Here is a 15,090-nt window from a genome sequence, read left to right as displayed (position 1 = left end):
TGAGCAAATTCAATGACCCAGCATCCATTGCTCTCTGGGGAAGGTAACTCCATAGATTAATGACATTCTGAGAGAAAAGATTTCTCCTCCTCTCTGTCTTAAAAGGGAGATCTCTTATTTTCAAACATGTTCCCTAGTTCTCGTCTCTCCCATGAGTGGAAACATCCTCCACCTTATCCACTGTTATGGGCCAGGGCTTAGAAACTCCAAAGTGTATTCTGAAGTTCACCTGACCTACAACCTTTATGTTGAATTTGGCTACGATGAGCACAAAAGGCCTTCACTGCAGGTGTGATTCATCAGACTTTCTAGACACTTTAATCAAAACGAGGTTTATTCTAATAATGTAGTTAACATATCTAATATATATATATATATATAAACACCAAAATTTCTATCAATTACAAGTATAAAGACACCACATAGCCACAGTATATAACACTTAATGAATTCCCCCTTAGCTGTTCCAATTCAATAACAAAATCCAATTAAACCAAAGCACTTTTTCAAGGGCATGGCCCAACACACTATATTGAATGGGACTGGTCCTTTTCCTGAAATTCTGATCCAGTTCCAACCAGCAGATTCAAACTCCTTCCAGAAGCAACTCTATCTTTCAAGTTACCAAGGCAGTTGGCCACAGTCAATGTGTTTTTAACTGGAACAGCTTTTAAAATGTAAACCGGGAAAACACTTCTTTTTCCTTCTGCAGTCCAAAGCAGTCAAACTGACACCTAAAGAAAAATCCTCTCACCTGACAGCCACAGCCCAATGTGCTACAAGTCATATGATAAGAGACTAAACCTTTCTAAAAGGAGCATTCACATGACACCACCACCTTATCAGGTCCCCTCAGGATCTTGTATGCTTCACCTCTCATCCAATAGGTGCAGGTCTAAACTTGCCCAACCGTTCTTCATAGGATAAGCCCCTCATCCTAGAAATGAGTCGAGTGGCATCTGACCTTTTGTGCACATTTTTCATAAACTGTGCCCCTCATAGGAATGAAGAAGTCCTGCATACTGTCTCACTCTCACTCTGTTACATACTGTCTCACTCTCACTCTGTTACATACTGTCTCACTCTCACTCTGTTACACACTGCCTCACTCACTCTGTTACATACTGCCTCACTCGCTCTGTTACATACTGCCTCACTCTGACTCTGTTACATACTGTCTCACTCACTCTGTTACATACTGTCTCACTCTCACTCTGTTACATACTGCCTCACTCTCACTCGGTTACATACTGCCTCACTCTCACTCTGTTACATACTGTCTCACTCTCACTCTGTTACATACTGTCTCACTCTCACTCTGTTACATACTGTCTCACTCTCACTCTGTTACATACTGCCTCACTCTCACTCGGTTACATACTGCCTCACTCTCACTCTGTTACATACTGTCTCACTCTCACTCTGTTACATACTGTCTCACTCTCACTCTGTTACATACTGCCTCACTCACTCTGTTACATACTGCCTCACTCTCACTCTGTTACATACTGCCTCACTCTCACTCTGTTACATACTGCCTCACTCTCACTCTGTTACATACTGCCTCACTCACTCTGTTACATACTGCCTCACTCTCACTCTGTTACATACTGCCTCACTCACTCTGTTACATACTGCCTCACTCACTCTGTTACATACTGCCTCACTCTCACTCTGTTACATACTGACTCTCTCACTCTGTTACATACTGTCTCACTCACTCGGTTACATACTGCCTCACTCTCACTCTGTTACATACTGCCTCACTCACTCGGTTACATACTGACTCTCTCACTCTGTTACATACTGTCTCACTCACTCGGTTACATACTGCCTCACTCACTCTGTTACATACTGCCTCACTCTCACTCTGTTACATACTGCCTCACTCTCACTCTGTTACATACTGACTCTCTCACTCTGTTACATACTGTCTCACTCACTCGGTTACATACTGCCTCACTCTCACTCTGTTACATACTGCCTCACTCTCACTCTGTTACATACTGACTCTCTCACTCTGTTACATACTGTCTCACTCACTCGGTTACATACTGCCTCACTCACTCTGTTACATACTGCCTCACTCTCACTCTGTTACATACTGTCTCACTCACTCTGTTACATACTGCCTCACTCTGACCCTGTTACATACTGCCTCACTCACTCTGTTACATACTGCCTCACTCACTCTGTTACATACTGCCTCACTCACTCTGTTACATACTGCCTCACTCACTCTGTTACATACTGCCTCACTCACTCTGTTACATACTGCCTCACTCACTCTGTTACATACTGCCTCACTCACTCTGTTACATACTGCCTCACTCTCACTCGGTCACATACTGCCTCACTCACTCTGTTACATACTGCCTCACTCTCACTCTGTTACATACTGTCTCACTCACTCTGTTACATACTGCCTCACTCTCACTCTGTTACATACTGTCTCACTCACTCGGTTACATACTGCCTCACTCTCACTCTGTTACATACTGCCTCACTCTCACTCGGTTACATACTGCCTCACTCTCACTCTGTTACATACTGCCTCACTCACTCTGTTACATACTGCCTCACTCTCACTCGGTTACATACTGCCTCACTCTCACTCTGTTACATACTGTCTCACTCACTCTGTTACATACTGCCTCACTCTCACTCTGTTACATACTGTCTCACTCACTCGGTTACATACTGCCTCACTCTCACTCTGTTACATACTGCCTCACTCTCACTCGGTTACATACTGCCTCACTCTCACTCTGTTACATACTGCCTCACTCTCACTCTGTTACATACTGACTCTCTCACTCTGTTACATACTGTCTCACTCACTCGGTTACATACTGCCTCACTCTCACTCTGTTACAAACTGCTTCACTCTCACTCTGTTACATACTGCCTCACTCTCACTCTGTTACATACTGCCTCACTCACTCTGTTACATACTGCCTCACTCTCACTCTGTTACATACTGTCTCACTCTGACTCTGTTACATACTGCCTCACTCTGACTCTGTTACATACTGCCTCACTCACTCTGTTACATACTGCCTCACTCACTCTGTTACATACTGCCTCACTCACTCTGTTACATACTGCCTCACTCACTCTGTTACATACTGCCTCACTCACTCTGTTACATACTGCCTCACTCTCACTCTGTTACATACTGTCTCACTCACTCTGTTACATACTGCCTCACTCTCACTCGGTTACATACTGTCTCACTCACTCGGTTACATACTGCCTCACTCTCACTCGGTTACATACTGTCTCACTCACTCTGTTACATACTGCCTCACTCTCACTCTGTTACATACTGCCTCACTCTCACTCTGTTACATACTGCCTCACTCGCTCTGTTACATACTGCCTCACTCACTCTGTTACATACTGCCTCACTCACTCTGTTACATACTGCCTCACTCACACTGTTACATACTGTCTCACTCACCCTGTTACATACTGCCTCACTCACTCTGTTACATACTGCCTCACTCACTCTGTTACATACTGCCTCACTCACTCTGTTACATACTGCCTCACTCACTCTGTTACATACTGTCTCACTCACCCTGTTACATACTGCCTCACTCACTCTGTTACATACTGCCTCACTCTCACTCTGTTACATACTGCCTCACTCACTCTGTTACATACTGCCTCACTCTCACTCTGTTACATACTGCCTCACTCTGACTCTGTTACATACTGCCTCACTCTCACTCTGTTACATACTGCCTCACTCTCACTCTGTTACATACTGCCTCACTCACTCTGTTACATACTGCCTCACTCACTCTGTTACATACTGCCTCACTCACTCTGTTACATACTGCCTCACTCACTCTGTTACATACTGACTCACTCACTCTGTTACATACTGTCTCACTCACTCTGTTACATACTGCCTCACTCTCACTCTGTTACATACTGACTCACTCACTCTGTTACATACTGCCTCACTCTCACTCTGTTACATACTGCCTCACTCACTCTGTTACATACTGTCTCACTCACTCGGTTACATACTGCCTCACTCACTCTGTTACATACTGACTCTCTCACTCTGTTACATACTGCCTCACTCACTCTGTTACATACTGCCTCACTCACTCTGTTACATACTGCCTCACTCACTCTGTTACATACTGTCTCACTCACTCGGTTACATACTGCCTCACTCACTCTGTTACATACTGACTCTCTCACTCTGTTACATACTGCCTCACTCACTCTGTTACATACTGCCTCACTCACTCTGTTACATACTGCCTCACTCTCGCTCTGTTACATACTGCTTCACTCTCACTCTGTTACATACTGCTTCACTCTCACTCTGTCCTCACTCTCACTCTGTTACATACTGTCTCACTCTCACTCTGTTACATACTGCTTCACTCTCACTCTGTCCTCACTCTCACTAGGTTATTGCTGACATGGTCTTTCTGTTTATCGTCAGCAGGTTATCTGCAGAGACTGGAGCAAATTAGCTGGAAAGAGTTACGTGATCCTGAACATGACAGAAAACACTGAATGTGTGAGTATTAAACACCTATCACAACTTCCTGCTCCACTTAATCCATTTAACACTCAAAACTATTTCTCCTCAGCTCCCTGTAATAAGTGGTTTCAAGATGCCAAAGGAGTGTTTTTTGCAGGATGTGGGTGTCACTGGTTAGGCCAGCATGCATTGCCCATCCCTAGTTGCCCTTCAGAAGGTGGGGGTGAGCCGCCTTCTTCAACTGCTGCAGTCCGTGATGCCCACTGTGCTGTGAGGGAGGGAGTTGCAGGATTTTGACCCAGCGACAGTGAATGAACGGCGAAATATTTCCAAGTCAGGGTGGTGAGTGACTGGGAGGGCATCCTCCAGGTGGTGGGGTTCCCAGGTATCTGCTGCTCTTCCCCTTCTAGATGGTAGTATGTGGGTATGTACGCCTGTGCATGTGCTGCTCATTGTCTCACTGACACTTGTGGGGCTTTGTTCTGTGTACATGATCTGCTGATAATAATTATATAATCTTTATTATTGTCACAAGTAGGCTTACATTAACACTACAATTAAGTTATTGTTGCCTCACAGCTCCAAGGTCCCGGGTTCGATTCCCGGCTTGGGTCACTGTCTGTGTGGAATCTGCATGCGCTCCCTGTGTCTGCGTGGGTTTCCTCCGGGTGCTCCGGTTTCCTCCCACAAATCCCGGAATACTTGGGGCGGAATTCTCCGCAGGGGGCCGAATTCGTGATGGACGCCGTGAGCTCGGCCGAGGTTCACGACGGCCTCGGAGCTCGCTCCCCGCACCTAATTCACCCCCACCCGGGGGGCTAGGAGCGGGCCTCCTTCTTTCCCGACCGCGACCTCGTCACGCTGAGGATGTGAGGTCATCCGCGGGTTGCCGGTTCCAACCCGCGCATGCGCGGATGACTTCATCTCGCAGACGGCGCGAACCGGGCATGCGCGGCGGCCGTCTTTCTCCTCAGCCGCCCGGCAAGACGTGTCGGCTTGATCTTGCCAGGCGGCGGAGGGGAAAGAGTGCGTCCCCTCCCGAGCACAGTCGCGGTGCTCCCGTCCAAATCGGGCCCCAAGATGCCCCAAACGGGCATCTGGCGCCCGTTTCACGAATGCAGCGACCAGGTGTGGTTGTTGCCGTGGTGAAACGGGCGTGACGGGCCGGTCGCTCCGCCCATCGGGCTTGGAGAATCGCTGTTCGCCGTGAAAAACGGGGGGAGAATCGCTGGGGGCGCCAGGGGGGCGTAAAAAATGTCGGGAGGCCCTCCCACGCCACGTGGGGAGCGGAGAATTCCACCCTTGCTGTTCGGTAATTTGGATATTCTGAATTCTCCCTCTGTGTCCCCGAACAGGCACCAGAATGTGGCGACTAGGGGCTTTTCACAGTAACTTCATTGCAGTGTTAATGCAAGCCTACTTGTGACAATAAAGAGTATTATAAAAATTCGACTCCTATACATCCACTGACATGCGTCTAGATTTCCCTGTATTCATCCTGCAGTCTTTCCCAGCAGTTCATGTGTTCCTCTTCCTGTTGATGTCACAGTTTTACAAATGTGACTATTCCAAAACTGTGAGCCAGTAAATAATATCAAAGAATAATCCACTCCATGATGAGTATTGATTTTGTAAATTGTACATAAAATAATTTAATAAGTGTTGCAGGAACACACAGTATTACATAATGTGTGTAATTGTACACATTATAATCTGCATTTTGTCCTGTGCATGCACTGTCAGAAGTGCCGAACGATGAGAATATACAATCGGTATCATTAGATTCTCCTTTTCAAAATAAACCTGTAATTATCAATGCAGATTTTGTATCCATACTCATACGTAATATTTATTTTTAAGTGTTGTGGGTTGCTGCAAGGCTGAAGGTTTGCTCAGGGCACCAGCCCTGACTATCTACCTCCTGATAATCTACCTCTTTTTGAACAAGCTTCTGATCATCTGACCTAATATCTTCCCACGTGGCTTGATGTCTTACTTTGTCTTCTACATGTCTTGTGAAGTGCCTTAAATGTTTTATTATCTTATAAATATACGTTGTTGTTATTGCAGTGAGCTGCAGTCCCACTAATCACCCAGGGGGGCAGCGTAGGCATTAAAAACCATGTTTATTTTCTTTTTTATAAATTTGGTGAACCCCATTAATTTTTTTCCAATTAAGGGGCAATTTAGCGTGGCCCATCCACCTAGGCTGCACAGCTTTGGGTTGTGGTAGCGAAACCCACGCAAACACGGGGGGAATACACAAACTCCACACGGACAGTGACCCAGAGCCGGAATCGAACCTGGGACCTCGGCGCCGTGAGGCTGCCGGGCTAACCCACTGCGCCACCGTGCTGCCCCCTTTAAAAACCATGTTGATGTGAAGTGCCACCAGCAGGTCTTCAGCAGTCCTGAAGCTGGCTGCACAACAGCAGCAACTTATCCATATGGTGCATTTAATGTAATGAATCACCCCAAAGCGCTATGCAGGGATGTTGTCCCTTCCTCGTGCGCATCAACTGTGGCTCGACGGGTAGAATTGTTGCCTCTGAGCCACGGAGTCTCTCTCTATGGGACCTGAGTACCAAGGCCAAGGCTGACCCTCTGGTGCAGCACTGAGGGTGTGCGGTTTTGTCGGTTTTGTCAAAGGTGCTGTCTCTCAGATGAGGTTCCACCTGTAAAATAATCCCATGACCTGGTTGGGAAGAGAAAGGCGAGTTTATCTCTGGAATCTTGGGGCAAATATTTACCCCTCAATCAGCATCACACATCCTGATTGCCTGGTGAATTGCTGTTTGCGGGATCTTGCTATGCATGAAATTGACTCCTACATTGCAACAGTGACAGCACTTCAAAAAAAAGTTTTTAGTTGGCTGCAAAGTGCTTTGAGACGTGCAGGGGTGGTGAAAATATAAATGCTGTATAAACGCAAGTCTTTCTTTATTTTTTTAACATTGCCATCTTGTTCTCCCTTGGCTCCGTGATGTCCCTTTGGGTGTTTTTTCTATACAGGCGCTATATAAATGCAACCTTGCCCCAGGAGACTGCAGGTCCAAACTGATTTTCTTCTGTTTTTTTTTTGTTTGATGTGTATTTCAGGAAGTGTTTCGCTCTCACAAAGGGTTAAAGCTGCTGAGGCTGGTGGCGGAGTCTTTCTCCAGGAAACTGAGCACCCCCGCGGATTCGTGGCTGATATCTCTCAGCAAGCCTAGCGAGGACGATAAACACCTCCTGATGATGCTGGCCAGCAACCGAGGTGATTGTCCAGCGATGACGGCAACACCGTTGGTTGGTGGGGTCAGGGTAGTACAGACTGGGACCGAGTCCGCAGCCGCCACGCCAGCTGCCCAGACGGTGTGAGCACACGTAACCCACGTTGTCGGAAACTCGGCCGGTCGGGGACGGATCATTGCGGGCCGGGCCTCAGGCAATGGCCAGTGGATAATTGGCGCGGCGTACCCCTAGAGCTTTTCAGGGGGTGGAGAATTACCGCTCCCGATTTTGGCGGTGAAACGGATTCTCCGTCCCGTCGCCGAACGCGATTTCAGTGTCGGGGAGCGGAGAACCCAGCCCGAGGTCCCCTCTTGGCATCCTGTGCGCAGTTATGGGGTTGGATTCTCCGCCGGCGGGACGCTCCGTTTTGCCGGCAGCCCAGGGGTTTCCCGACTGCGTAGGACTGCCCCACAATGGGAAACCCCATTGGCCGGCAGGCGTAACGAGGTATCCCGCCCGTGGGGTGAAACGGAAATGTGGCCCGGCGGGGCGGAGAATCCAACCCATGGTCTTCATGTGACCAGGGGCGAAATTCTCCGACCCCCAGCAGGGTCGGAGAATCGCCTGGGGGCGCCTAAAATCCCGCCCCCGCTGTGGCAGAGATTCTCCGCCACCCGGGAAGTGACGGGGACAGGAATCTCGCCACTCCGATCGGAGAGGCCCCTGCGGTGATTCTCCGGCCCACATGGGCCGAAGTCCCGCCGCTGGGAGGCCTCTCCCGCCGCCGAGGTTTAAACCACCTCTGGAACGGCGGGATCAGCGGCGCCAGCAGGCCCCCGGGGTCCTGGGGGGGGGCGGGGGGGCGATCGAACCCCGGGGGGGTGCCCCCACGGTGGCCTGGCCCGCGATCGGGGCCCCCCCGCTCAGACTCCGGACCAGTGCCCTGGGTGCACTCTTTCTCCTTCCGCATCCGCCACGGCGGAAGCGGAAGAGAACCCCACATCGCGCATGCGCCGGCAGTGACGTCAGCGGCCAGCTGCCACTGACGTCACTGCCGGCGCATGCGCAGACCGGCGAAAGCCTTTCGGCCAGCCCCGCTGCCGGGGGCGCCGGTCTCCTGGTGGCAACCGCTCCGGCGCGGGGCTGGCCCCCAAAGGTGGCAGAATTCCCCACCTTTGGGGAGGCGCGACCCCTGAGTGGTTGGCGCCACTCCCCTACTCCGGGACCCTCCGTCACGCCGGGTAGGGGAGAATACCGCCCAAGAAAAGGTACAGGGACATACTGGGTAGATGCCAAAAAATACTTGACGGTTGTAACTATCAGGAAAGGCTGGAAATCCTCTCTAGAAAAGAGAAGGCTCTGGTTTGGGGTGAGGAACCTGATGTCGGTCCTTTAAATTATTACGGGTTGGATCGGGTAAACATGGAGAAAATGTCTTCGCTTGTGAAAGACACAAAAAACCCATAAATATAAAATGGCCACTGTGAACCCAATGAGGAACTCTGGACCCAGAATGGTAAGAATGTGGAACATGGAGACGTTGAGGTGAACAGTATGTAGATGCATGTTAGGGGAAGGTGGATAAACACTTGAGGAGAAAGGAATAAAAGGATACAATGTTGGTGCAGGAGGAGGCTCAAGAGGAGCATTTGTTACCAGCATTGATCATCGTCTTTGGTGTAAAATCCAGTGTGATTCTTACGTAATATTCATGTTCTGAATAATACATCCTTATTTTGGTGATCCAGGTACAATACCAGCAAAGGAGGTCCTTGCGATGCTGGGAGACGTGAAAGAAAACCTGATAGAGGTATGGCTTCTTACCCTCAACTGCCTCCAAAAGGGAAAGAAAGAGACTTTTTTCTTTTTCAAGAGTGTGGGCCGGGATTCTCCCCTACCCGGCGGGGCGGGGGGTCCCGGCGTGATGGAGTGGCGTGAACCACTCCGGCTTCCGGCCGCCCCAAAGTGCGGAATTCTCCGCACCTTTAGAGGCCAAGCCCTCACATTGAGGGGCTAGGCCCGCGCCAGAATGGTTCCCACTCCGCCGGCCGCCGCGCACATGAGGAGGAAGAGTTAACCCTCTCCAGGACATCCACCCATGTCCCATCCTCGATCTGCTCCCCCAGATCCCCCTCCCACTTAGCCTTTAGCTCCTCTACTGACACCTCCTCCACCTCCTGCATTACCTTGTAGATATCAGATACCTTCCCATCCCCGACCCAGACCCCCGAAAGCACCCTGTCCCTCACCCCCCTCGCGGGCAGCAAAGGGAATCCCTGCCGCCTAGCAAACGCCTTTACCTGCAGGTACCTGAACATGTTCCCCGAGGGGAGCCCAAATTTATCCTCCAACTCTCCCAGGCTCGCAAACCTCCCGTCAACGAACAGGTCCCTCAGCTTTCTGATGCCCGCTCTGTGCCACCCCAGGAACCCCCCATCAATGTTCCCCGGGACGAACCGATGGTTCCCCCTTAGCGGAGCCTCCATCGATCCCCCCACTTCCCCCCTATGTTGTCTCCACTGCCCCCAAATCTTGAGGGTAGCCGCCACCACCGGACGCGTGGTATACCTCGTAGGAGGGAGCGGCAACGGCGCCGTTACCAGGGCCCCCAGGCTTGTGCCTCCACAGGACACCATCTCCAACTTTTTCCATGCTGCCCCCTCCCCCTCCATCACCCACTTGCGCACCATCGACACATTGGCCGCCCATACCCTGCACATCTTTGTGTTGTTGGGGGGGGGGGGGGAGACCCACACAGACACGGGGGGAATGTGCAAACTCCACACAGGGCCGGGATTGAACCCGGGTCTTCAGCGCCATGAGGCAGCAGTGCTAACCACTGCACCACCGTGCTGCCCACATTCTGAGGGACAGCTAGATAAGCATATAGAGGAGAAAGGAGCAGAAGACTATGCTCTCACAGAGGTGGGAGGAGGCTCGTGCAGGGCATGGGCACCAGTATAGACCAGTTGGGCCAAATGGCGTCTTACATGTAATTTAAATGTCTTTATGACAGAGACGGATACGTTCTTGATTAATATATTAAGGGGTTATAGGGAGAAAATATCAGCCATGATCGAATGGCAGAGCAGACTCGATGGGCTGAGTGACCTAATTCTGCTCTTATGTCTTATGTTCTAGGGCGTGAACACCAGTATAGATCAGTTGGGCCAAATTGCGTCTTACATGGAATGTACAGCATAGTCATTCCGAACTGCGGTAGAACAGACTCGAGGGGCTGAATGTCTCATTCATTCTGTTCCTGATGTTGGTCTCTTTGCAGATTGGTATCCACAACGTCACATCTGCGACAGGTTGCCAAGGGAGACCCAGCCAGCCTCGTGGAGATTACGGAAAGCTTTTCATTGTGCTCGTCATCATCGGCTCAATCTGCGCAGTGATCATCGTCTCGGGCCTGGTCTACATCTGCTGGCAGCGACAGCTGCCCAAGTTAAAGAACATGGTCAGTACTGTGCCAAACCTCATGGTAGTAAATGGTAGCAGATATTACGAACCCAGGTTATGAGGAACGGGCGGTGGGGGGGGGGGGGGGAGTCGAGTTTTCTCATGTTTGGGGAAGAGACATGGAGGATACAAGTTCAAACAAACCTCTTCAAGCTTTCAAATCCTAAACTTGATGATGCTCAGGAGGTCGCGTGTTGCATATGTTACTGGACTAGTAATCTAGGCAGCGATGGCACTAATGATCCAGAGACATGAGTTCAAATCACACCATAGTAACGGGGAAATATAAATTCAGTTAATTTATATAAATCTGGAATTAAAAAGCTGGTCTCGGTATTGGTGACCTTAACGACTATTGGAGGATTGTAATAATCCAGCTGCTTCACTAGAGAAGGAAATCTGCCGTCCTTACCGGGTCTGACCTACATGTGACTCCAGACCCTCGGCAATGTGGTGGGACTCTTAACCGCCCTGTGAGATCTCCTAGCAAGCCACTCTGTTGAGGGCAACTAGGAATAGGCAACACATTATGACGTTACCAGCGATACCCAGTTTCAGTGAATGGATGAAATGGGGTTGTGGGTTCAAACCCCCGCTAGAGACGTGAGCATGTCATTTAGGTTCACACTTCCAGGTGGGTACAAAAGATCCCTTGGCACTATTTAAAAAAGAGCGGGGTGTTCTCCTGGTGTATTAGCTAATGTTGATCCTTCAGACGACGCCAGAGTCTCTGGCCATTTATCTGACTGCTGTCTGCAGGTGCAAACTGTGCACAGTTTGGCTGCCATGGTGACCACGCTTCAGAAGTGTTTATTTGGATGAAAAGGACTCTGGGACATTGTGAGATGGTGGAAGACACTAGATAAACACAAGGGGATCCCAGCCCTGGGTCACTGTCCGTGTGGAGTTTGCACATTCTCCCCGTGTCTGCGTGGGTTTCACCCCCACAACCCAAAAGATGTGCAGGTCAGGTGAATTGGCCACGCTAAATTTGCCCCTTAATTGGAAAAAAATAATTGGGTACTCTAAATTTAAAAAAAAAGATAAACACAAGGGGCAGGAGCAGGGTGGTGGTGGGGGCATAATATATGTCAGGTGGCTAGATCAACCCCCCCCCCCCAAAATGCTCGCCTGCCTTAAGACCTATTGAGACTTTTAAGTGCCCAATTATTGCCCACTCAAAGTCCTCTCTCCATGTCACAGTGTGCTGGGCATTTGTAGGCGGGCGATGGTGGGGAGGCCGTTTTTTACCCAACTGATTTGGCGAAAAGGTGGAGCAGATTTCAGGCAATGACTGGCCTGCTCCCTGGTCCTATTTTGTCTGTATGTTAAGGTAGGAAGGAAGGGGGTACACCTTTGTGTGGGCTGCCTGTTAGGGGCTGATTTAGCTCGCTCAGCTAAATCGCTGGCTTTTAAAGCAGACCAAGCAGGCCAGCAGCACGGTTCGATTCCCGTACCAGCCTCCCCGGACAGGCACCGGAATGTGGCGACTAGGGGCTTTTCACAGTAACTTCATTGAAGCCTACTCGTGACAATAAGTGATTTTCATTTCATTTCATTTTTCTGTGTGCATTGGGGGCACCCCTCCTTAAAATGTTACCATCCCTTTGTGTCTCCCCGCCTGGCCTCCAAACCACATCCCCCCCCCCCCCCCCCCCCCCCACCACACACACACACACACAACCCCCCTCTCCCTAAGGTGACCGATCCCTCCCCACCCCAAGGGCGGGATTTTCTGGCCTTCCCACCAGCGGGGAACCCCCCTCCCCCCCCACGACAGCTCCCCAGATGGCAGGATGGGTAAGCTATGCTGAAAATCCCACCTCAAGACTTGGGCTCCGGGATCCAGTGACGTTCTCCAGCTGACCTGCTTTCAGTCCCGGGCAGCAGCCATTACTGAGTTCCTTCCCCCAGTGAAACCAGGATCTCTGGGTGCGGGGAAAGTGAAAGGATTGGGCAGCATGGTGGCACAGTGGGTTAGCCCTGTTGCCTCACGGCGCCGAGGTTCCAGGTTCGATCCCGGCCCTGGGTCATTGTCCACGTGGAGTTTGCACATTCTCCCCGTGTTTGCGTGGATTTTCCAAAAGATGTGCAGGATAGGTGGATTGGCCATGCTAAATTGCCCCTTAATTGGAAAAAATGAATTGGGTACTCTAAATTTAAAAAAAAAAGGTGAAAGGATTAGGAGCGAAGAGAATAAAAAGATATAAAACGTATTTCAGAAATTTCACTAGTAATTTTGAATGCTTCGAATTTTATTCTCACTATGTCGATTGTTTAATTTCATCCCACCTCAGTCCCGTGGCGAGGAACTCCATTTTGTCGAGAATGGTTGCCACGACAACCCGACCTTGGACATAACTATAGACAGCACGTCGGAGATGCAGGAGAAGAAGCCCAGCGTGAACGGTGACGCAATGGAATGTTCCGGAGGCTGGAATGCACTCATCACCAAAGGGTCAAAGGACGAGCCTGACAGCTTTGAAGAAGACACCCATCTTTAAGAGCCATCACCACTTCGGATTTAGAATAGAGGATACATTTTTTTTGATGGACCCCTGTACTTTGCACAGAGGCATCATTGCTGAATGATCTAATGCTGCCGCATTCTCGAGCTACAATATCCCTTTGCTTTGTGGCACCATCAGTCCGTGGTTCAACAAAACAAAACACAAAAAGCACCACATGTGCACTGAGAGTGGGCCAGTGGAATTTGTTTGGTGTACACCTCGAGTAGAACCATCTGAAAATAAAGGTCGGTGGCTCGCCTGGTAACTGCTCACCTTCCATGTGGTAATGAGCCGGCAAAGTAATTCACATTCCTTCATTTCTGCGGACCAGATTTGATTCTAATCCATTGCTGAGATGTAAGGCTCCTCGGCATAACGTTATGGGCAATTCTTTGCGGGGTGCAGGGTACAGAATTGCTGGTTGTACGTCACTAGCCTGAACAAAGGCGGCAAGGAGGTCTGGAACTCGCTACAATCGATGAAGCATCAGTGGGGGTGGGACGACTTTACTATTGTTGACGTTAAGAGATGTTGGGCTGGGTTTTCCCATTGTAACCCGTCAAGACGGATGGGTTTTCAGTGGCTTGATTAATTGGTGGACTTGCGTCATTGTTGGACAGCGTTAAAAGCGGTTTATTCCGCTTCTTGATGAAGTGCCTAACCATGGGAGCGTTTGCAGCCGACAGTGCATTCTTACAATGGGAAATCATCCCATTCTCCATTTCTCTCCTTGGCAAACGCAATGCTCGTCACATAAGAACGAGAAAGAAACAACAAAGTCACAGTAGCAACTTCCCCAGGAGCCACGTGTGATTATTAAGTGCGTACTTATTTGAGTTGTGTTTAAGGTCCCTCTTTGTCTTTTTAACAGAGTTAGTGTAACCGAGAGACTTGCAGCACTGGTGGGAGAGGATCTGTACGAAAGCCAGTAATCATCACTCAGTGGCTTGAAATAACAATGCACCATAGCTCATTAAAGTTCAGCTTTTATGGAGTAAGTGACTACCATGTGTGGTCTGAAATATGAATGTGGCTGACAGGGTGGGATGGATGGATGGCACTGCGTGGAGCAACAGACTGGCTGGACACTGATTTATGGACAACTGCTCACACTCATTCCACTCTTAGCTGAACCACTGTGAGGGAGGAAAATCCAGAGCAGAAATGAGATATTCTACCCCAGGTTGGATTAGAGGAAGAATCATCGCGTATCTGCTCCACTAAATCACTTTTTTAAAAATGTATTAATTCATGGGGAGTAAGTGTCACTGGCTAGGCCAGCATTTCTTGGCCATCCCTGATTGCCCTTGTGAAGGTGATGGTGAGTCGCTGCAGTCCATATAGTGTAGGTACACCCAGTGTGCTATTAGGGAGGGGAGGTACCAGGAA

General features: G+C 49.6%; 1 protein-coding gene across 2 annotated transcripts in view; it reads left to right on the top strand.

Moving 5' to 3' along the window:
* podxl2 (podocalyxin-like 2) overlaps positions 1-14,699 on the top strand; it is a 70,205-nt gene extending 55,506 nt beyond the window's left edge. The window contains exons 5-9 of one of the 2 annotated variants that reach the window (XM_038812154.1): positions 4,475-4,549; positions 7,613-7,769; positions 9,475-9,536; positions 11,010-11,189; positions 13,489-14,699. In XM_038812154.1, the coding sequence (XP_038668082.1) occupies positions 4,475-4,549; positions 7,613-7,769; positions 9,475-9,536; positions 11,010-11,189; positions 13,489-13,695 (681 nt within the window). In that variant the 3' untranslated portion in view covers positions 13,696-14,699. Of the gene's footprint in view, positions 1-4,471; positions 4,550-7,612; positions 7,770-9,474; positions 9,537-11,009; positions 11,190-13,488 lie in introns of both variants that reach the window. The other variant, XM_038812153.1, reaches the window with a different exon arrangement.
* The last annotated feature ends 391 nt before the right edge of the window (positions 14,700-15,090 follow it).

The sequence above is a fragment of the Scyliorhinus canicula genome, chromosome 11 (assembly GCF_902713615.1).
Source record: "Scyliorhinus canicula chromosome 11, sScyCan1.1, whole genome shotgun sequence".
NCBI classification, from domain to species: Eukaryota; Metazoa; Chordata; class Chondrichthyes; order Carcharhiniformes; family Scyliorhinidae; genus Scyliorhinus; species Scyliorhinus canicula.
The sequence above is the reverse complement of the archived record's forward strand: the minus strand, read 5'-3'. Positions and strand labels throughout refer to the sequence as shown.